The sequence below is a fragment of the Acartia tonsa genome, chromosome 2 (assembly GCF_053477335.1).
Source record: "Acartia tonsa isolate MP-2025a chromosome 2, ASM5347733v1, whole genome shotgun sequence".
Classification (NCBI taxonomy): domain Eukaryota; kingdom Metazoa; phylum Arthropoda; class Copepoda; order Calanoida; family Acartiidae; genus Acartia; species Acartia tonsa.
In genome coordinates this window covers 12,718,617-12,741,726 of record NC_137261.1, presented here as the reverse complement: position 1 = coordinate 12,741,726, position 23,110 = coordinate 12,718,617, and the positions used below count along the sequence as shown (strand labels likewise).

General features: G+C 31.5%; 1 protein-coding gene across 8 annotated transcripts; it reads right to left on the bottom strand.

Moving 5' to 3' along the window:
• Nucleotides 1-601: 601 nt before the first annotated feature.
• On the bottom strand, nucleotides 602-21,998 carry LOC145304752 (tyrosine-protein kinase CSK-like). 8 transcript variants are annotated; one of them, XR_013874210.1, is made up of 14 exons: nucleotides 21,641-21,998; nucleotides 20,950-21,013; nucleotides 20,402-20,470; nucleotides 19,616-19,810; nucleotides 18,994-19,059; nucleotides 16,998-17,071; nucleotides 15,865-15,987; nucleotides 15,046-15,096; nucleotides 14,397-14,490; nucleotides 13,757-13,843; nucleotides 6,199-6,393; nucleotides 5,780-5,911; nucleotides 1,364-4,490; nucleotides 602-1,189 (listed from the first exon to the last, which is right to left on the bottom strand). XR_013874210.1 is itself a non-coding variant. In XM_080146710.1 (13 exons), the coding sequence occupies exons 1-12, from the start codon at nucleotides 21,880-21,882 to the stop codon at nucleotides 5,825-5,827; spliced, it is 1,347 nt and encodes a 448-aa protein (XP_080002836.1). In that variant the 5' UTR covers nucleotides 21,883-21,998; the 3' UTR covers nucleotides 602-4,490; nucleotides 5,780-5,824. The 8 variants fall into 8 exon arrangements, 3 of the variants coding, with proteins under 3 accessions (XP_080002836.1, XP_080002834.1, XP_080002835.1); XR_013874216.1 differs by having other exon boundaries at nucleotides 602-1,040; XR_013874222.1 differs by having other exon boundaries at nucleotides 602-2,509; nucleotides 2,635-4,490.
• Between the last annotated feature and the right edge of the window lie 1,112 nt (nucleotides 21,999-23,110).

The following is a 23,110-nucleotide window of genomic DNA, read 5'->3' as shown; positions in this document are numbered from 1 at the left end:
AAACCTTTTACTGTGTTAGTAAATAGTGAATATTGTATTTAGTCTTCTCTCTTCATAGAACACAAAATAAAGCTGCTTAAAAACTCATACAATAACTCTACCTTTAACAAAGTATCTGGTGTGGTGGGTCATCGGTGATTTTATGGTATTAAATGACTGTAAAACCGGTTTAAATTCCCTAGGGCTAGGCGATTTAGATTGGGTCCACTCTACACTTTCAAGTTTTAAAATAAAATACAGAAAAATCACTTGTAATTCAATCTTTATGGGTGATTTCTCATAGAAGGGTGATGGTACCATACCCCAAAATAGTTATAAACCTTCTCAGGACCTGAGAAGCTATATTCGTTCAGCTGTTAGCAAGATCCGTCGGAACAGACGAACACACAGACAGACACAGATCATGTTACTTTAAAATATGGATTACTGTAGATGTTTAGCAAAGGCATGCGTCTTACACAGCAGCAGAGCGTAAGATTTTAACACCTAACCTAATTTAAATTGATATGACAGTTATAACATAACAATACTTAATATCAAAGGGAATATCTTCTTTTACGAATACAACATACTATAACAATAATCTAGCGGCAAAAAAAAATTTTATCTGTAAATATTTATTGTTAAAAAGTACAAAAAGAAAAAAAACAATTGATAATAATGATAATGAAAGGAATAATTCAGTAAGTTTGGCATCTAGGAGTTTAGCAGTAGTGGACTTTTTTTGTTATTCGGTTAAAAGGACAAAAATGATGAAAAAATAATACTTGACTTTCTACTTGTTATTGGTTATTACAAGCTTAAATATTAGCTGCTTTTAAGAAACTTAACTTTTTCAATTATGTACAATCCAAGTCTTAAAAATCCACAAAATTATAAAAAAAAAATCTACAACAATATTACATAAGTCTATTCATATAAAACGACATAAAAACATTAAAAATTATTTTTTTTCAGGGAATCTTTTTAATTAATTGATAACAAGAAATTAATTTTGTACATTTAACTTTCAAATGAAATGCAGGATTTTTATACTTAATCTTGCATTGATGAAAAAACAAATTAAATATTTTTCGAATTTTTATCCCAAAATTACAAATTACTGAAATTTCTATGTATCCTAATTATGAAACTTTCAAACTTATTTTTACTAATCTTATTACAACTTACTTAACTTTTCTATAAAAATCTATGAAGAAGTATTAATATTATTAATAACAAGCACAGCACATTAATATTTGTTGATTAATTTTGAAACAAAAAGATTTTTTTTTCACTGGCAAGAAAAAAAATGGAATGTTAAAAACTTTTTTTATGGTGGACCCTTAATTCTTGCAATTGTCCAAAATATTTAATATCTTACTTTTAGATTGATAGAATTTATATTTTTTGCATCGTATTAGACAGCTTTCAGTGGATATTGAAATAAAAATTACAAGGTTAAAAGGCCTGAGTTAACAAAACTTGTGTTAATCATATAATTTATATCTTAATATTCGTGGAAAATTGTCATTTATACGATACTATTTTTCAGTATGGCTGAGAACCGGTTCTAATCCAGCGGAAATAAAACGAGTTGGAACCCATACTGCAAAAAACATTTACTTGTCTATAACTATTAGAATAATTCTAAAAGAAGATTTGATCTTTACTTATTTTATTACAAGCTTGTCAAGGTCAACTTAAAAATCTATCTAGAATTATTATCTCTTTTGGATCATGTGCAGTTCACGGTAAAATGTTACTGGAATAGTCTTACTAAAAATGCAGTTATATCGCAGTGCACAGATATGTCAGATTATTTATAGGCTTTTTATACCGCTTAACACGGTGTGCGGGCATGACATGTACGACGTGCGTTCAGCTGTTTGCCAGCAAGCAACCTTTAAAGTTTATATATTTTTGGAGATAATCGTTACCAGAAACATTTTACAGTGAAAACTGCACTTGATCCCTTTCTTTTTAAATACACAATCACAGTAACATAAATATAATAATATTTGTTAAGAGGCGTATAAAAATATCTTTACAAGTATAAAAATTGATCCAGGTGACCAGAGACACAGGGGATGCTTCCCTGGCCTCTAGGTCTGTAACCAGGTTTACATTGGAAGCTAAAAGATTAAGTACAAGGAATTTAGGGATTAAGCTTGAGAAGAAAAGAGATTTTCAAAAGAGGTGGATATACTTTATGTAGGCATCTCGTAATCTTGGTATCCATGAAAATAAATCAATAATAATTTACTGGTTCATAAAGAACACTTAAATTTCTTAAATGTTTAAAGGTACCCTTGAAACATGGATCGGAGAATATCTAAATACCTCCACAAATTTGTTTTTACATTTGAAAAAAAAATAATCTCTTCAGCCACCCAATCCCTGCTTCCCTGATTAGGTAAGTACAAGATTTTAAGTATAAAAACTGGAAGTTACAAGTTTCTCCTTGAAAACAAACGTCAGGTTAAATTGGTAGTTATCAGAGCTCGGCAGCTGCGCAGTGCGCATAAGCCTCAAATTAAAACCTGCTTGTGTGCATAAAAAAAAATTCGAAAGATAAAATAGTCTGTTAAAGAACAGTTTTTAACATCCAGCTAAATTTCAAAGCTAAAATATGACGATTTCAATAAGATTTACACGCAGCTGACGCAAGGCTGCCGAGCCCTGGTATTTTAAAAATTGTGATGGTGAACAACAAGGTAGGTGCTTAAAAAATGAGAAAAAAAAACATTCTCTATTAGCAGGATTTGTCAATAAATGTTAAATTTTCATTTTTTAAGTAGATAATTGAGGGTAATACGGTTTTGCAGGCATTTTCTGTTTTTTTTTTTATTATTTTGAATTGTAATTATTGCATTTATTTATGTTTAATATAATGTTTCAAATATAAATAAAATTCGCCAATTTGGTTAAAATTGGAAACCAATATATGGAGAAGAATTGGAAATATATGTAGTTCGACTTACTCAATGTAAGAAATGTTTTTCTTTAAAGGAAAAATATCCAATACATAAATAAATACTTTTTTATAGTTTTTTAGACTTTAATTATAATTTCATTTATCTTATTTACGTTTCTGTGGATAATATATTAATAAAAATGTTTATTTCTATCCCATGGTAATGTGTGCGGATTACCTAATATTCTTTAATGTCCAAAGCCTAAAGCTTTTCAAGCATCGTTGCATAATAAATATGGTTGAAAGATGAAAAATTACAACAAATTATTAGGCTTTACCTGCCAAGTCCCTAACGTGATTTTAAGTTATATATGACTTGTAAACAGGCCCTAAATCTTATGAAATGTAAAGTAATGTTGGGTTTAAGATAATCTTTATGCATTTTGGTATGACAAAATACATAACCTAACACAACATATTTTAAAGTCTTTCAACGGCATATATGGAATATATTTAGATTTAGAGGCATATTAAAATATGTCTTACTTAACCTAAATCAGTGATAGCGACAAGAGTTTGGTAATTAGGTATAAAACAATATTAATATAAAAGAACAGAAAAAGGTCAATGTTCATTTATAAGTAAGGGGAGGTCCTGGTTTTGTAACGACCTAGCCTTTATTGAGATTCTTTTCTAAATAGAACAAAGCGGATTAGGGTTACGTCTTCTTTAACTTAAATGTACTTTAAAAATTTTTAAAGTCGCATTATTTTAACATATTAAAATGTCAAAATTGGAAAGTATACACTGACAGATGTAAATCCTTGGTTCCAATTTTATACCAAATGTTTGAAAATGTATGTAAGGTGGAAATGGAACAATCATGTCAAAGTTTAGTTTAAGTTTGTGAAACTTTAAATATAGTTGATCTTTTGTTTTGAAAATAACAATTCAATAAACATAAAACAAAATAAAATGCCTACAAAAGCATATTGGCAATGTATCGTGGATATTTACTTTATGTGTGTGTTATTGATTTTTTTTGAGATAGGTTAATAAACAAATACATACAGTACGCAATAAAAAAAACAACGCGTAAAATAGTTTTATGTAAAAAAAAAACATTTTAAGAAGACAATTCATGAAAAAACACTTAGAGAGTTTAACCACCTAATACGTTCATTCGTTTTTGTACATGTATTGTATTTGATTGATTTGGTGATTTTAAAAGTCTCTTTAAACCTCTTTCTTGAATTACCCTCATTTTGAAAAAAATAGCTTATAATTAAAACCTTGCATAATTGTATTTTTAAGAAGTTATTTTTCTTGACTAGAAAACAATTTAAATTTTCAGGCTTAATGATAAACGAATAAAGATATTAAAATACAAATTAATATTTTTTCTCGATATCTATAATTTTTTAATGTGCAAGATTTTTTCTTAAACTTACCTAATCAACCTACCCATATAAAAACTTATATGATAATAACATTGTCAATAAAAATAGGTAAAAAATAATTAGAAATACTTGGCAGATTAATTTTAAATCACATTTTTATAAGTGCTGTTACTACTTGAATCATTACTTTTATCCTAGGAAAATATAAAATATAATAAGTACTAGAAAAGGTTATAAACGTTTGAGCATCGATTAAATGTATATATCAGATCCTTATTTACTTCTTAATAATCCAGCTTAAATTAATTATTAAATAATGATAAAGCCAAAAGCATTAATCAAATTCATGTATAGCGGCTCAATTATAATAGATTAGTCTTCAGGTAGCTTGATACAATTCTTTCAACTATACAATCAGGGACGTCAAAGCTTTTTATTTTGAGGGTGGGAAAGTGAGGTGTTAAAAAGATTTGAGGGGGGGAATAAAATGTATTTTTATAAATTGTGAGGGGGTAAAATGAGAGGTTTCAAAATAGGGTAAACACCCCTTAACCCCCTCCTTGGAGTCTATGCATGCTATGCTTTATGGGATAAGTTAAGTTGTGCCTGATTTAACTGATCTACAAAACCTTGTATATAAAGCTACTTGTATTTTCATCCATAGTTTTCTAAGATGCATTTTTATGGAAAATATTAAAATTGAGCCGCACTTTACAGACAGCGCTGAATTCTAAATTTTGCATTAATTAATACAAACTTGCCAACTTTCAAAGTGGTTCCTATCACAGTGAAAAACCTTTGTGTTACAGTCAAAATATGCTTTATTAAGCCCGCGATTCCACTGTGATACTAAATATTTCTTTGTGTAAGAACTATCTTTTAAGTTTTTATTATATGCACAATAGCTTTAGGTATTCTTTACTGGAGTTAACTTTATGACCGCTTAGATGTATTTCCGAGATTTTTATAGCAAATACATAATAGTAACTTGTAGTACTTTGTACAAGCTATACAAATCTAGAAAATCATTTTAGTTGTCTGTTTAATAGCTTTAAAGCATGCTGCCATATATAAATTCAACCATTTGGGATAAATATTGGACAAAAAAGAATAAAAATATTTTGTCCATAATATTTAGCCCTAAAAAGGAAAACATTAATAATAAATAATATAAAGCTTTTTCCTTAACTTGCCTAAGTTTGATTATCAAAAGTTTTATGGTAACTAAAATTAACAAATAGTTCCACTGTAAAAATGGTAATAGTATCTTTATATGTCAAAGATATTATGCGGGGATCGGCAACCGCGCGTCAGCTTAGGAATATATTGAGGGATTTTCATACATATTAAGGTCAGGTTTAAAATTCGAGCTGTTTTTAAAAATTATAAATGTTGATTTCCAAGAGACTTACAGGCGGCTGACGCACCCTGATTTTTTGGTTTTATAATTGGTATATTTATATTTTCTTATTGAAAATCAGACTTAGGCAGGATTAAAGTTACTGTTATAAATAGAATTTGTTTTGTGTCATTGAGGATTCTGGAGCCGAAAATTGTTTAGGTTTTCTTTAGCTTGCTTGAAGGTGGGCCGTGACGTAGGATCTAACTCCCAAGCCTAAGAAGAAGAAAAGTATTAAGATGAGGCTTTTAAATCTTTGGGATATTATAAAACATAAGCTTTTACTTTTTGCCGATTACTTGTGGCTTAAATGGGCATACGTCCTTCAGACAACCAACTGTTTAACTGAACGACCTTTGTCTGAAAGTCCAAACTGTACATGGTAAAGGGTTGCACCTGTTTAGGGCTGATTTGAGATTTGAACCTACCACCTACCCGACTACGAGCTGATGTACTAAGTGTTGAGCGGCGGTCGCCTGTTTTGTTCTACAAGATACTCTTACCTCTTTCATAATAGTATAAACTGGGGGAGGGCAACCCTCCGGAGATTCCATCTGATATCCCTTCTCCACATGCTTTACCACCTCCCCTAGGGGGATGCGGGGATAGGGCACTCTCCCGAAGGAATAAATCTCCCAGAGAAGGACCCCGAAACTCCACATGTCAGACTTGTTGGAAAACTGGGAGTGTCGCAATGCCTAGGAAAAAGAAAAAGAGTTATTTTGTGTTAAAAAGTAATGCATTTACAAAAGAGGATCTCCAATGTCCCATATAAGATATATGACAAATATTTGAAGGGACTAAACATTTAAAGAGTAAACTGAAATGTCGCATACTAAAGGCTTTCAAAAAACCTGGAATTGTTGACTTTTTTTGCCGATGATATTATTAGATTTAAATATAAAACTACTTTATTTATTTCTAATGGATATAGAATATAATATTGACAGGGAAAACTTTGTTGTCATTTTAGGTTGATTACATGAACCTCATTTATTATTCATTTCGTTCATCCAGTAGAAGTTAAGGAGATGGGGTAAAGAGGGTGGATCACTTTATCCGAGTATATGAAAATCTGGTGCAACATCCAAGTTATGGTATATAGATAGTTTAATGTAATAACTTGAATTGGTAATGATATGGCTAAGCAATATTGGACTATTTACTTGCCATGCAAAATTAAATCAACATGGACAATTAATCTAAACAATAAATTAAACTATTAAAAGTTATAACTATAAAAAATACATTTCATTTAGTTTTTAAAAAAGGTCTACATTTGTGATCATTAAAGTTGCCTTTTAATAAAATTTTATATTGTTTTTTAAAAGTGTTTCTCTACTAATTTTATTGTGTAAAATCTTATGAATTCTTTTTATTAATTTTTGAAAAGAAACCTTATTCTGTAGTTAACCAGAAAATCTGGGTAATAACTGGAAAATATATTTATGCCTTTGTTAGTTTGGTAAGCATTTATATAATTCAGAGATAAATAGACAGGTAAAACACAATTTTGTCACTCTAATGAAGTAAAACTTGTAGCGGGCCAAAATAACAATAACTCTTTGCTCTTTGAACGAACTGACCAATAAATGAGAGGGGAAACAACAACCTAAATTGACGAAAATTTTTCCACTGTCATAATATCCAGGTATATATTATTCATCCATTGTTACTGCAAGTTGATATCAGCCAATTAACCCTTTGAAATAACAACTGTTGTATTAACTGTTATTGCTAATTAGGTATTCCTATTTACCAGCCAAGACATTCTGCCTGTTTTTACAAGTTCATAACACAGCAGAAGGAAAAAAATTGTTATTTTTTAACAATAAGAGGTTAATTGCTGGGTCTAAAATACATCATTTTCAAATGTCAACCAGAAGATTTCATTACTAACAGTCTGACTGATCCTATGACTTTTCAGATGCCAATTTACTTTTCCCTTAAACCCTGATATCAAATGCAATCTTGTGTATGTTAGATTTTGGGTTGAAATGTGTTTGTTTGTGTGTATATATACTTGATATAGAATAGTGACGCACTTTATGAAAAACAAAAATTTAACAGCCAGAGATAAAGTAAACAAAGAAAACCTAATTGGCCTCTAACTTTTTAACCATTTCACAATAACATGCAATTTCTACAATTTGTTAATATTCACCTAGTATTTTATTGAACAATAATCCTTATATAAAAGTAACAGGATATGTGTATGTGTTTCTGTATATAAGGATCTCGCTAACCACAGAACCGATATGGTTCTCAATGCTCATTTACAAGGATTATAACTATTTTGTGAGAGGGTAACCACCCTACCAAGAGAAATCGCCTCTAGTTCTCTAGAGGCGTAGCCGCTAGTAAAATATATAATGCAATTATGATTATTTTAATACAGCAAAAAGTTAGGATTATTAAATAAATGGAATTTCTTCATTTCTAACCCCTGCAAGACACTTAACCAACTTAACCTTAACTAAGTTCAGCAAACCAACTTAGAAAGGGACATCATTATTAACAAAACATTTTTTTACTTGAATCCTTGTCTGTGTGCTGTATATAGATAAGGATTGGGTGGGATGCATTTTCTTAATGGTAAAATATCTCTAGAAACAAGGATGACAACATTTATAAAAAGGTTGTAATAAAAGGGACAAATATTCAATTTCTATGTTTTTTCTCAAAATTTCGATGAGTATCAGGACCCGCTGTTTAACTTACACAACAGAGTTGCTATGCTAGTTTTATTATTACAATTCTCATCAGCATGAACTACAAATTAATTTGAGAAATCTATGTTGTGTAATATTATGTCAATTAAATAATAGTGGGGAAAAAGTGTATACCAGATCTAAGAAACTGCATTTACAGAGAAGCTTTGCTTTGAAAAATCCTGAGAAATGGTGCAATGTTTAAAGATCTGCTCACCCATGAAATGGAGTTTTCTCTACCTTAACCTCTCCTCAGCCCTTTTCAGAACTCTTCCCCCCCTAGTCAAGCATATCTCTATATTACCATAAGGCATACCAAAAATTGGGTTTTCTATCATTACCAAAAGTTACAACTAATATTATGAAAGTAAGAATTAAATAAGTTTCTAACATACCTAAAATTTATTTTTATTTTTATTATATACAATTTCAATCAAGTGTTTGCTAATAAATTCTTTCAATAAATCAGCAATTCAATTATCCGAATTTAAATCTGTATGGCTGACCAGGCCCCCTGTGGATTGATGAATTGAAAGGTTGTTTAACATTTCCCAATAATAGATCTTTATTCTTGTGAAAAGGCAAACAATAGAATCTGTTTTTGTCCGCAGGCAGGCTGACTGCCTGCTAGCTTCTGGATGGACAAGCAAAGCCTTCTATCTCACATTTTTGGGACATTTTCCTTTTTTTCTTTACTATGTGTTAAAGTATACTCGGTACTTTTGTTAAAAGGTGGAATTCAAGATAGCAAATGTAAATACTATTAAGTGGTTTCTTGTATGAAGAAAAGATAATTATATACAATTTTGTGTAAGTAAGGTTTTGATTAAACATAGCACGTCATTGTTGTTTTCCTGTCGACAAGGCTTAGTTATCTCAAAATTGATAGGACAGTACAAGCGGAGCTTCTACCATGAACACATATTTTCTCAATATTTAACTAAGTAATATTTATCTTGGGTTTAAAATATTTCATTGTAAAAGAGACATAATGTCTATCTGTACCAAAAGGTCCAGCTGGATCTATGTGGTTCTCCTTTACAGTTAAGAGCCCAGGGGAGGGATACGATTTCCAGCAGAGGAAAGAGGAGAATTCATAGGGTTCTCTTTTAAACTAAAGGTAGGAAGCAAAGGCGTGCAGTAAGTGGGTGTATCAACCCGCTAACACTAAAAATACACCACTCATGTTGTCTGTAATGCAGCACCCTAAAGATCACACACCCTCAACATAGTTTTAGGAGGGGGAGTTGTAGAAATTTGTGGGTGCATTTATAGCACCACCTAGCATAGCCCTCTACACGCCACTGTTCGGAAGCATTTACATTTTTTTTCACTACTCTTTACAATAAATTTCATTTCTTCAATTGAAACATTGCTTTTCAAAAATGCAATGAGATTAATGGTAAGGTTGTATTTTCAAATAACATGGAATCCTTTAAACGTAGTACGCAGTAGGGTACATTATAAATAGCGTAGCAACGCTGTGACCTGACAATCAGAAAGCTCATTTCAAACATGAAACATATTGATACTGAATCTTTTTTATGTGATATAACTATACCTACTGTTAATTTGATTTTCACAGTTTTGATTATCATGACGATTAGACACAATATTATAAGCAAAAATCTATGAAATCCTGTCTTTAAATGTATGTCTATCATATGAAGCGAGTTTTTTTATAACGAATTTGGGGTGGGTACCATCACCCTATCAAGAGAAATCGCCGCTAACAGAAAAAGACATTCCAACTCTAAACAAAGCTTAATAACAAAATTTGCTAAATTGCAAGTCCCATCTTTCTGAATCCACAAGTATATGATTTTAAATTGTACGCAAATGTGTTTATTTACTGCCGTTGCTAGGCTCAATCTTAATCATGTATACATACAAATAACTAACTATAATAATAAGTCGACCTCCCAGTTTAAATTTTAGATTTAAAAAGAAAAAGAATTTTTTAAGGGGGGGGGGGGGCCGGGGGGGTGTTTGTTCAGGGGCAATTTCTTTTGTGGGGCTGGCGGTAGCCTCTTCCAAAACAGTTTTAAATTTATAACTTCCATGAAACTATAAAAGCTTTACTGTAGAAGAGAATCATATCGGTAAACGAGATCCTCAACTACAGACAGACATTCTATTACTTTTATATAAAGATTACAAATTTTAAATTAAGAATTTAGGAGCCAATTTCATGTATGTGCAGACTTCTAAATATGTACTGTTACTTTAAACGAGTGATATTTCTCTAGAATAAATTAATTTTTATAGATATAAATCTGGAATCTCCTGGAAGATAAACAGACGGATTAGAATGCCATAAGACTTAAATTTCTACTAGGACTGTAGCACAATTTGTAGGACAGGTGGTTGGTTCATGTTGGGAGGAATAATAATATACTTTTCAATATAAAACATTATCTGCATGCATCCAGCCAAATTTGCACTCTGTTAAACACAGATTCATTTACAAAGAATTGTGAAAGGAGTTGAAATATCAATGTTGTCGTCCAACTGTAAAAGAATCTTAAAATTTCAGTAAAAACAATAAGAAAAATTCAAAGAGGTTGAGTTGACTATGTACTATCTAGAAACTCTGTCTTCAAAGGGGCAAGAAGAGGGCAGAAAATAGCCTAAAACCATCCCAAGGCATAAATCAAAAAATGAAATGGTCTAAAATCATTTTTTGGACCCAAGTAAAGCTTCCCTAAAAGAGAGAACGCAATCAGTTCTGTAGTTTTAGAATTCTTGAGCTTGTGACAAAAAAACTTACTACTTTAGGACAAGGAGAGGTAACAGTGTTTAATATGAAATTTGATGTATTTCTATGCCAATTTCACTGGTTATTCTAAGTATTTCTGCTTCTAATATGCTCAGAATAGAAGTGGTTCATGGATAATTCAGTATACAAGCATTTTTTATATTATAGCCTCCAACTATAATGTGACACAAGAGTAACTTATAAACTAAAGAACCCATCCAAATATATAGAAACAAGGTAAATGTGTGTATATGTATGATGGAACTTTTCTATATAAGATAGCAACAGAAACAATACCTACACAAGATGATAATAATATAAAAATAAGCCAAGCATACGAATTGCTGAAGTTTAAAGATTTAAGCTTTACAATAATGTAGAAATAATAACAGTTTCATGCTATAGATATTTTCAACATCACTTGCAATTCTCGTGGAAGCTACTCAATTATTACATCACCCTAGCCTAGAGTACTGGTAGGTGTTCCATATTAAGCCACCCTAATTTTAATAGCACTCTCATATGAATGAGGAGCATAGATAAGGGAAAGCATAAATAAAGTTTTTGATAGGTAGAATCCTTACTTCCTACAAATATCCCTTAATACAAGATTGCATGTTGTGATTAGACAAATTGTGATAGCATTTGTCAACCAAGTACAATGTCTATTTTAGTGGAACTAGAATTCGGTTTTTCCGGAGCTCCCTTGATTTTTAAATCGCAATGAAAACAATCTAATAAACTAAAATAATTAGAGGGAATTAACCGCAGCTAAGGAACTGCCCTGATATTGAATGCAAGTGATTTTTGACAAGCAATGGAAATATTTGAAACGTCATCACATCAACTTACAATAATCCTAGGAATTTTTTGTACTCTAAGATGTCACATTAAAGATTTAGAATGATCTCGACTACTATAGTGGCATGACATTGCTGGGATACAGACTTTAAACCCGGCATCACAACACATCATACCTTTTTGCATCTCTCTCAAGATTTCGCACATTTTTTTCAGGAATGTGAAGATAGACAAATACGATTAACCAAGCGATCTAAGGGGTAAGATAATTGCCCACAAATTCATGTACATTCATAATGATGATACACAAAATTACCCCTTTTGTAGATTACAATTAGTGGTTGAGGCGTGTGGACACTTAATAAAAGATCAAACAAAATTCCTTTCAAATCTCTAAAGTTGTTAAGTCAACGAATGAGAAACATTATAAAACTTTGGGGACTAATGCAATAAACAACTCATTGTCCCCTCCCTCCCTGGTTTAAACGGATATTGCCCCCCCCCCCCTTTAAAGTTAAAGATTAAGTTAGGATTCAAACAAAGTTAGGACGCATACAATAAAATAAAAAAAAATAAAAATAATTCTTAATACAATTTTTCCACATATATGGTTATTCTTCTATTCTCTATCCCAGATTTTTCTTCTCTTCAACTTTTTTTCAATAAATGTGTCGGCTTCCTAGTGGATTTTAGGAACAGAGTATTTTGATAGAATCACAGCAATATTACAACTACAACTGCCCTGTTACCATGCTGTAATTATGATACAATAAACTTGTCCAAGGAATCACTTTCTTAGGGGAATATTTCCGATAATGGAATCTTCAAAACTTTTACAAATGTGCTCAGGTTCTAAACTTTAGATTAACATTTTAAGTACAGCAATTTTATACCTATTTTTTCAATCATTTCTCTTATTTGCCTTAGTTAACAGATACCTAAGCAATAAATTGTTGGGGGGAAATTCCTTAAACCAAAAAGCATCTCTATTCAAGTATGCTGACAAATGTTGTTTCAATCAGCTAATTTTTTTTTAGAGAAAATAGGTTACTTTGTAGTCAACTGTCAATATAGCTAGGTTTATGCCAATTCAGGCCTTGAAATCCAAAATATCAAATTGTGTCAAAAGTTTTGGGCCACAGAAAAAGTTGGAAGGAAAATACAGGCTGATGAATATTAGGCCAAACTTAGAGCTGATTAGAATCAAAATACTTACTAATATTCAATAAAAACTTTTGGAATTAAATAGGTTTAAGGTTTAATTTTTAAAGATGAATATGTAATGTATTGCTTATTTTTTTGGGGTAAGAATTTTTATAAGAGACTTAAAAGTTATTCATAAATATTCATTTATAAATTTGTAATAAGTCTTTCTCTAAACAACGTACTAACGGTGCAGCAATTTCAACACAATAAAAAAAACTAGCGGATTTGCCCCTTACTTCTAGAGGCAGAAAGGGGATAGAAAATAGCTTAAAACCATCACGGGACCTATGTGAAGTTTACCTAAATAGGAGAACCCAATCAGATCAGTTGTTATTGAGATCTTAAGCTTCAGACATAAAACCTTATTACTTTATATAATAGAAGGAATGATTACTTATATCCAGGGCTCGACAGTCGCCTGTAAGCCTCACGGAAATTGACCTAAGACATTTCAAAGAAAAAGTCTAGACCTGATCCAAATATGGAAATACCTCTTTTCCTAAAAAAAATCCAAAGCATTCAATTAAACAAGTTTAAATCTCAGGCTATGTCGCGGCTGCCAAGCCCTAATAATTTGAATCTTACCTCAGGAGCTGTCCACTTTATAGGTAGTTTACCACTGTCAATAGCTGCACCGTCAGGACTTGCTAAACCAAAATCAGCTACCTTGGCCTAAATAAAATATTAACTGATACTATTAAGTTTTGGAAGATAAGAGGTACATAGGTACCTAGATAAAAAGTTGTTCTTATATAACGAAAAAAATTTAAAAACTAAAGCAAGAAAAACTCCTCTCGCCAATGTGCAATCCAGTAAACAACTTACGTGGTCCGTTGTTCTTACTGTCATGCTACAAAAGCTATATCACACAACTACCTACTTTTCCATTAAACTATATATAATTCTATAGGTACTAGGTATGCTAGCTTCTGTTAACTTATTAATTTATATATACAGCGGATAAGCCACTTGGATCTAAGAGCTCTGTATTCAAAGGAACAAAAAGGGGTTAGAAAAATATCTTAAAACCATCATAAGACTTAAATCTGAAAATAAAATAGCATAAAACCATCACAGGATAGCTTGCCTAAAAAAGAAACCCAATCGATTCAGTAGTTATTGAGATCTTAAGCTTTAACAAAAAAAACTTAATATTTCATGGAATAGGATAGGATATCATATCTAAATATTGATTCAAATCTTTAGCTGCTGTATGCATTTTTACCTGGCCTTCTTCTGATAGTAACACATTTCTAGCTGCCAAATCTCTGTGAACAACATGTTTTGACTCCAAATATGCCATACCGCAACATGTGTCGCTAAAAAAATATATATATTAATAAGGATTGCTGGTAAAAATCAGCAATGAAAAATTAAAGGGTTCTTAAATTTTAAAACATTAGGTCTTCATAAACTGTAGGTACCTAGTAATCATTATGAATGTTTTCAATCCACACTGTAGTTTTTTGGATTAAAATAGGTACCTACTAAGCTGGATTTATCTTTGACGAAACTCTAACATAGAAGTCTGAGATATATATCGAGAGAGAAAATAACTTAACCCAAAGATATCCTAAAAGTACAGGATACACCACGAGATCTTTTTTTGGTACATCTCTAAACCAAACCTTGCCCAATTGCTATGCATGATTATATGGTCACACGTCCAATAGACAACAAACCCTTTGATTGCACGACCTTTGTCTGGAGGTCAAAACTGTGCATGGTAGTGAGTTTCGCATGTTTTGGGCCAATGTATTCCCCCTACTCTAACTGTTGATATCGCGCACCTGACATTAGAACCTAACACCTTCCCTACAATGAGCGGATTGGCTATGTGTTTCGCCACAGTCGCGGATGAGAAAATAACTTACTATGCAAAACCAATTTGATCCTTTTTTGTAACATACTGCCGCCCTCGGGACCTAAAATTAAGTGTAACATTAATAATTGGATAAAAAATACAACAAATATCGAAAAATTGCAATATCAAATTTCATTAGTTCTATTTCCAATTTGTTTAGAATTTATAAATACCTAAGTATATTTGATCTCATTACAAAAAAAAATTCATGACACAGATACACGACGTTTTTCATGGCCGTTTATGAAAGAGGACTATCCACGAACAAGAGCAAGTGATTCTAAGCACCTTCCAGCATAGATCCTTGGCATTTCCTTAGTGAATATACTAGGTTCGTGTTTATTATTTAGTTAATCGACTAAAAAATTAGGTTTCACCATGGTTTTATATGAAAAAAACTTTGAAATGTTAAGCATAGTTTGGTGCAAATTGATCAAATGTTTTGATGAGTTCAAACTGTTGTTTAAAAGCTTTGACACAAAAGTATATCATTTTGATTAAAAATGTATGTTTAGAAAAAGGGTTGGTAGCTTGTAATATTTTAAACAGTTTAATTAATGTACTTTTGCAATTTACAGCATTTGATGCTTTTATTTTATTTTTTCCTTTGAACTCAACAAAGCAGTTGATGATATTGTATCTAAAAATGCTTTACATTTTAAAGTTTTTTTCATATAAAACCATAGTGAAGCATAACTTTTTAGTCGATAAACCAAATATTTAACATAAACCTAGTATATTCACTAAAAAAAATACTATGGATCAATGTTGGAAGGTGCTTAAAATCACTTGTTCATGTTCGTGGATAGTCCTCTTTTGAACTACTAACCTAAGGTATTCTAAAAGTGACCCTTTGCTCATATACTCTGTGACTAGGAAGATTTTATTTCTTCCATTTTTCTCCTCGATGACGAGACCAAGTAGCCGCACTAAATTCTCGTGCTGTAATGATCTGAAATTATTATGGATATATATAGAATGTACATTGTACGTGGATATTATGACAAGGGAAAATTTGTCGTCAATTTAGCTTAATATGGACCTCATTTATAGGTGAATATTGTGCAGAATGTACATCCCGTTAAGAATTTAAAAGTTTTCATACAAATTAAAGTTATAAATTCCACAGGCTATGAAAATTGACGACAAGTTAATTTTCACCCCAAATTAGGAAAAACAAAACTACCTCTTCTGTATAACAAAGTTATTTGCGAAATGATTTAGCAAAAAGGCTTATACAGTGTGTTTTTTTTTATCTCAACTTTGAAGTGTTTAGCAGCCATTCTTGCAAAAGGTTGATTATTTGAGCATAAGAAAAATGCACTAAAACCATTTTTAGATGTTGACACCTAAGTTTTTAATTTTCAACTTTACTGTACTTCAGGGGTGTATATTCTGCATGGGATCCCCGGCTAAGGGGGGGGGAAAAAAAATAAAAAATAAGTAGTTGGAGGGAAAAAAAATGTAAAAATTGAGAAAACTGAAAACATTTTTTCCATTTCCCCTTCTCCTTGGAGAAAAAAACAAAAAAATGTGTGGTATGAGTGATAAAATAAATAAAATATAGAGTTCTTTAAATATTTTTTCATTTTCCCCCCTACTTGGAGAGAAAAAACTAGGGGGGGAAAAAAAATGAAAAATTTTGTAGCCGGGGAAAAAAAATAAATCTTGTGCTGAATATACACCCCTGCTGTACTTTTTCAACAAAAACTGTAATTTTTTTGTTGTTTCATAATTTCCCATAAAAAACGAAGAAAATAAGCCATTAATCATTAAATTCTGATAACTATAAGTGGGGTAAAATTGCTTTCAAGAAAGTGCTCATAAAAAAAAACACACTGTACATTAACCTAATTAAGATTTCCTATATAACCCTAAAGCTTTTAAAGTGTTTAAAAACTTTGGGTACTATAAGTCCAATTTATATTCTCTTTACCTAAGTCAAACTAAAAAATAACTTACGTCATAACTTTTGCCTCTGTTAAAAATTTGTGTGCAGCCCCAATTGTATCCTTTAATAATTCTTTCACAGCCACCTAAAAATAAAAAAAATAAACTCATTTCTTTAAAAGGAATGCGTTGTCGCACAACGACAAAAACAACAAAGGCAATCATGACCTATGTCCTCAAAATAGCCCTAAACCTTCACTGGACGGACCAATATGTAATTTCTATGAAAATTGTACAATGATTAGTCCATCCGTATTAGAGATCTTAGCAGACATGCATACAAACCTATACTTTGTCATTTCTTTGACAGTGAGAAAGTGAGCGCAAAAATTTGAGATAAATGAACAGATAAATTGTAATGGTGTTCAAATCTTGCTAATGCGCATGGAATGGGTAAAATATTTAAATTATCTTGCTGAATATAAATACATAGTACTTTTCACTAAGCTTTGCATTCTTATTTAGTTTCTTAGATAGGAAATAAAACTCTTAAATACAGTTTATTAAACGATTATCCTTTGAGTTTTTTAATTTGGATACTTTTTAAGCTTACTGTAATTTTTTATGCGCAAAAAGTAAAATAAACATTAAACCCGATGTACTTTCGACTGTTTACGTGCATACTAGTAACACAACCCAATACAGGCAAGCATAAAAACAGACAAACTAATAAAAGATCTGCTATGCTCCCTCCTGACTTCAAACCGATAAAATACACCTTTAATTAAGATAGAAGATTTATCAAAAGTATTTACTTTTCTTACTTTATTTCAACTGAATTACAGTTTACTGTCTTAATAATTTCAACTCTGATCAAAATCTGAGATATTTATGAACATAATTGTCCTTATTTTTACAACGAATATCAACATTTCTAAATATGTGTATCTCTATTAGTGTGCACAATAATGTTCCCCCCATTTCAGTGAAAATTGTTTATTTAAATGCTCATTTACATTCTTAACATTACATTTAAGTTCATCCATTAGGTCTCCTCTAATATCATAATATACGAGTATTTTGACAGCACAGTTACAGATTAGCAGAGTTGGTAATATCACTGTCACAATAAGGTTTTCAAATTTATAGGCCCAGACTATTGTTTTATAGTTTTCAGGGATATATTTTATTAGTCCTGGGTGGGTTATGCTCTTTTCAAACACTCCTTTCACCCTTCTTATGAAATAAATTAAAAATGAGGTAGTAGTGTGTTTATGTTTATTAATTAGTTTAAGTTGATTCAGGTTAGGTTATATTGTGTAATGAGTAGCCCCACAGGATTAGGGTTCCACGCATATTACAGGCATAGGGGAAAAAACCATCCTCTATATATTTTAATTTATTTCAAATTAAGAATGAAGGGGGGGGGGGTCTGTGCTCAAACTGTACTTCGTGTGAAAGCAACAATTATATGAGCGCCTAATGAAAAGCTTTGCTTGTAAACTTTCCCTCTATCCCTGATTTCAATAATTTCAAGCAATTTTAAGGTCATTTAAGTAGCACAAATATACATAAAACTTGACATTCAAATAATTCCTTTTTACTTTCTAAACATAAATTAAACTAGTTTAAAAGGCATGACTTTGGCGAATAACCCGAATAAATAATTAAATATTGTTCAAAGGGCCGGTCAGATAGGGGCTACTAGAAGAATAGCTTAAAACCACCCCAAGACCTAAATCTAAAAATGAAATCGTCTTAAACCATCACGGGACCTATGTGCAGCCTAATTAAAATAGAGAACACAATCAGTTCAGTAGTTATCAAAATCTTAAAATTCAGACAATAAAAACCTTACTGCTGTATATAATAGGATTCCTCAATTGTTTTAGGTTTGGAGCAAAGCTATTATTCAACACAAACGTTAATATGCACTCAACATTCATTGGTTTTAAATCTGAACGGACATACAGATAACATTACTACTTTATATTACAGGATATAGATGTATTATATTGGGTTGGTTTTAAGGTATACTGACTTCAAAACTATGGAAAATGCAACTAACCTGACTCCCTTTATAGACTCCAAGTCTGACGTCACCAAATTCTCCTTTGCCGATTTTTTCTTGTAACTAAAATAGAACACATTTATTTGATTAAACTTTTAAGTATTCTATTATAAACGCCCACAACAAACATTTTTCTTTCACATGATTTTACATGTGCTTTAAATGGAGTTGAAGATTTATAATTTTCTTTTCATTGAATTAACCTTTTTAAATCAAAATAAAAAAGGATATTTCATGCATTAAAGGATTGAATCCCATAATGAACTATTAATTTTAAAGTTGTTAAATAAATCAATACAATGATTGTAATTTACAATCACACCATTCATTTTTTAGATGATTTTTAATGCGTATTTGCTAAGAGATAAGAAATGACAAATAAAAGTGTTAACATACTTTTTATCTGCGTTTGTTTTCCTAATATTCTTTTTTAACAAATAATAAACATGTTAGGTAAATGATAAGAATGTTGGAAGAATTTTGAATGTTAGGTATTATTTTCAATATTCAGGTAGAGAAATGGGTGGAATATTAGAACTCACTGATAGCACGACTATTCGGATGCTATCTAACTCGTAATTTTAATAAAAGGCGATAAAAAAATATCCGTAATTATTACCGTAATGTCATCGCCATTAATAACCCAACCCGCCTCTTCAAACACGGATTTATCAATCAGAAAGGAGTCTTGAGATGAGAGTTGGGACTCTGAACAGTTATTTGTAGTGTGTTGGTGTGGGTGGGGGGTGTCAGAGGAGGTTTTCCTGGCGGGAAGGGGCTCTCCTAGAGCCGTACATAATCCATCAGCGTCTCTCTGAAAAAAAGGAATAAGTTATAAGTTTTCTATAATAATGTTATATACCTAATGAAACATGGACCTAATAAAAATACCCTACAAAAAAACCTATATAATCCTGGTAATGGAGGCATGATAATAAAAACACAAAACATTATTAATGTAAATATTATTACTTGGATTACACACCACATTATCATGTTCTAATATAACGATTTCCCTCTTCCATCCCCTTCCCTACTACTGGATGAACTAATGACCAATATACCAGGTCCATGTTAGCAACCTAAAGTGTGGGGGGGGGGCGTAATGATATCTAAACTTGAAAAGTGAGCAAATGGTCTAAATACTGAGCTAGATTCATAAAACTTGGTACATAAGCCTAGTCCTATAGGTACTACATCTAAATGGACAAAAAATAAAATTAGGCTTATGTACCAAGTTTCAAGCATCTAGCTCAATATTTGAACCCTTTTGCTCGCTGTTTAAGTTTAGATGTCAATACGCCCCCCCCCCCCCCCCTCCCCCTCTTAACGACAATTTTTCCCCTGTCATAATATCCACGTATATTCTATATAGGTTACGTACATTATATAACTTTCCCTTTACCTGATAATGTAGAACCAAACTGGCTAGTGTATCAAAATATTCTTCCTCATCGATAGTTATTCTGTTATCCTACATTACACAAAAGATTACAAATGAAATTAGGTAAATTAGCATTTTAAAACTTATGAAACACTGATGTAGTTATTCTACAGTTTATGGATTTTAATTTGTAAATCACAAACGAAGAATTTGATACTCCTTAGTCTTACATTTTTTTTAATAACGTACTTGTGAAAACATAAAGGAGAAAAAAATATAGATAACCTTCTTTGAAATACTTGATATATTAATACAAAATAATCTTTCTTTGTTAAGCAGTAATGCTAGTATTAAGTTGTAATCCTGTTATAATAAAAGAATAGAGTGGGAACGAGCTATATGAAACTCTACCCCAAGGGTGGACCCTGTGCTGACTTTCAATAGCTTCTTTGAATATCAGCCAAAGAACAGTAAGCACTTTGCTAGTCGACGAAAAAAGTCACCAACACTTGGGGCAGGTATTAGTCTGGGTTATAAATCTATACTTATAGATTTATTATAATCCTTACCTGTAGAATTATTCTGTAATGTTCAACTCTGCTATCAAAACAAACACACAGTGTAAAGTCTCCTACAAATCACAAGGATATAGGGATAACAAGAGTTTACAAAGACGTTAAAGGAACATGATGTTATATACGCCCCCATCCCGTAAAAAAAGCTTAGACACATTCACATTGATCGTAGTACTATATGCAAGAAATTTTTGAATCGAAGAAAATCTTGAATTAGTTATACATTTTTATCTTTATTGATAAGCTTTACAATGCCTTAGAGTTGTAAACTTTTATTTACGGGAAGAGGAAACGGGATGAGCAGAGTAATTTTTATTTTACTAACGGAAGAATGATTGTTCTATCTAAAGAAATAACAGACAAATACTTTATTGATATAGGGATCTAAAGGGATAAGACAATGGCCCAGAAATTACTTAATATTACCAATGAAGATAGACAAAATTACCCGTTCTGTAGATTACAATTAATGGTTAAAACGTTTGGAGGACACTCAGTTTACTAAACCAACCTATCAGATTCAATAAAAGTAACCAAAGTTGTAAAGCCATGATTAAGAAAACGTTATAATAAAACTATGGAGACTAGTGTAATAGACAGCCAAATGTCTCCTCTCTCCCCGTTATTGATAGTACTTTCAGTTGGCAAAAACAGCAATAACATTTTCACGTATCACTATATCCCTGGAAAATTTGTACTTTCCCGCACAAGGAACAGTCCATCCTTGCGCGGCGTTAATAACTTCTCCGCCAGTTCGCGGCTAATTTTGCCGTGGAACCAGGGCATCTGGCCGCTCTGACCGCCCATCACTTTTCTCTCATTTCCGCCGGCCGCATTCTTTTCGGGAACGGGAAGCGGCGGGTCGATCGCCCGTCTTTGTGTGGTTGTTGTCGTGTTCTGACCGCCCAGCTGATTATCCAGGGTCATTTTAAAAGTCCATATACACTTATTTTTAATTGTCTATTAGATTGTATCTGTATTTTTTTCACATTTTATGATTGAATTTTTGTGTTCTCTGAAAAAGAAATTAGATTAATATGCTATGTTAATATTTTAAGCAGTTGGATCGAGGAACTTTATTCTTAATGAACGATTTATTTACATCCTAATGTTAATTAACATTACTACCCCTTCTAAAGATTTAAATGATTTGTTGAAAAGTTTGTTACTCCTTTTTGATGATTTGATGGGTGTCGTAAAAAAAAAACTATTACTACACTGGACTGAAGAAAAAAACTTCTTAAACAGTGGTGAAAAAGTAACATGAATACTTTGTGTTTAGAAGAGACAATGAAATCAAAAACAAACATTAACAAATTCATTTATTAATAATATATATGAGATTGCGATCGATTTCAATCTTTAAGAACATAACATCATGTAAAAACGAATATATAATTATCACTTAACTATGACCGAGTCCAAACAATTAAAATGAATTAAATCTAGTTGCCTCGCCCATATCCTCTAGTGAAGGTCTGGAAAATTATATATACTAAAACCATCCCAAATCGATACTTATTCAAAATTATTCAACCAATTCAGTCCAACAATTTCTAAGATTTTAAGCTTCTGACAATAAACCTTACAATTTTAGGATAAATCGACAAAAGTATAAATAAATAAAAAAATCATAATTACATCACTTTTAGACTTTAATTCGTAATAATATTTTTGGGTCGCTCTAAACTTATGGTGGGTGTGTACATATATTGAAGGGTAGCAAAAGTGGTTGGGGAAAGGTTGAAAGTAAAGGAAAAGGGGGAAAGTGTGCATAAGAGGAGAGATAAAAAGGGAAGGCATGGTAAGTGAAGGGAAAGGGAACAAATCTTGTTTATGTAAGAAAACGCGGCATTTCGCTAGTTTGCAACAGCGGTTTCCATAATATTTAAGGCTTCAACAATTACAGCATCATTTATAAAGATTTCCTTTATTCTGAACCATCCTATATAATATATTGAAAGAATATATCGCTTTCGCTACGACAGCCAAGATCTCGTAAACCGTGTTCATTCCTATATTTTTAAGAAAGTTGTGGGCTTTTTAGAGTCAAAATAATAGGTTATCATCCAGAAATTTGAGATTTGACCTAAACAATTGTATTGATTATTGGATCCTAAGCATCATTTTTCTTTGGTGCTTTAGGAAGATAGGG

What these genes read in the sequence shown, in the direction of transcription:
- LOC145304752 (XM_080146710.1), bottom strand. Translation starts at nt 21,882, where the DNA reads ATGACCCTGGATAATCAGCTGGGCGGTCAGAACACGACAACAACCACA. An exon ending in ATTACAGAATAATTCTACAG is followed by an intron (nt 20,471 to 20,949) that starts GTAAGGATTATA and finishes TGTGTAATGTAG; the next exon opens with GATAACAGAATAACTATCGA. An exon ending in GATCAAATTGGTTTTGCATA is followed by an intron (nt 14,491 to 15,045) that starts GTAAGTTATTTT and finishes ATATTTTTTTAG; the next exon opens with CGACACATGTTGCGGTATGG.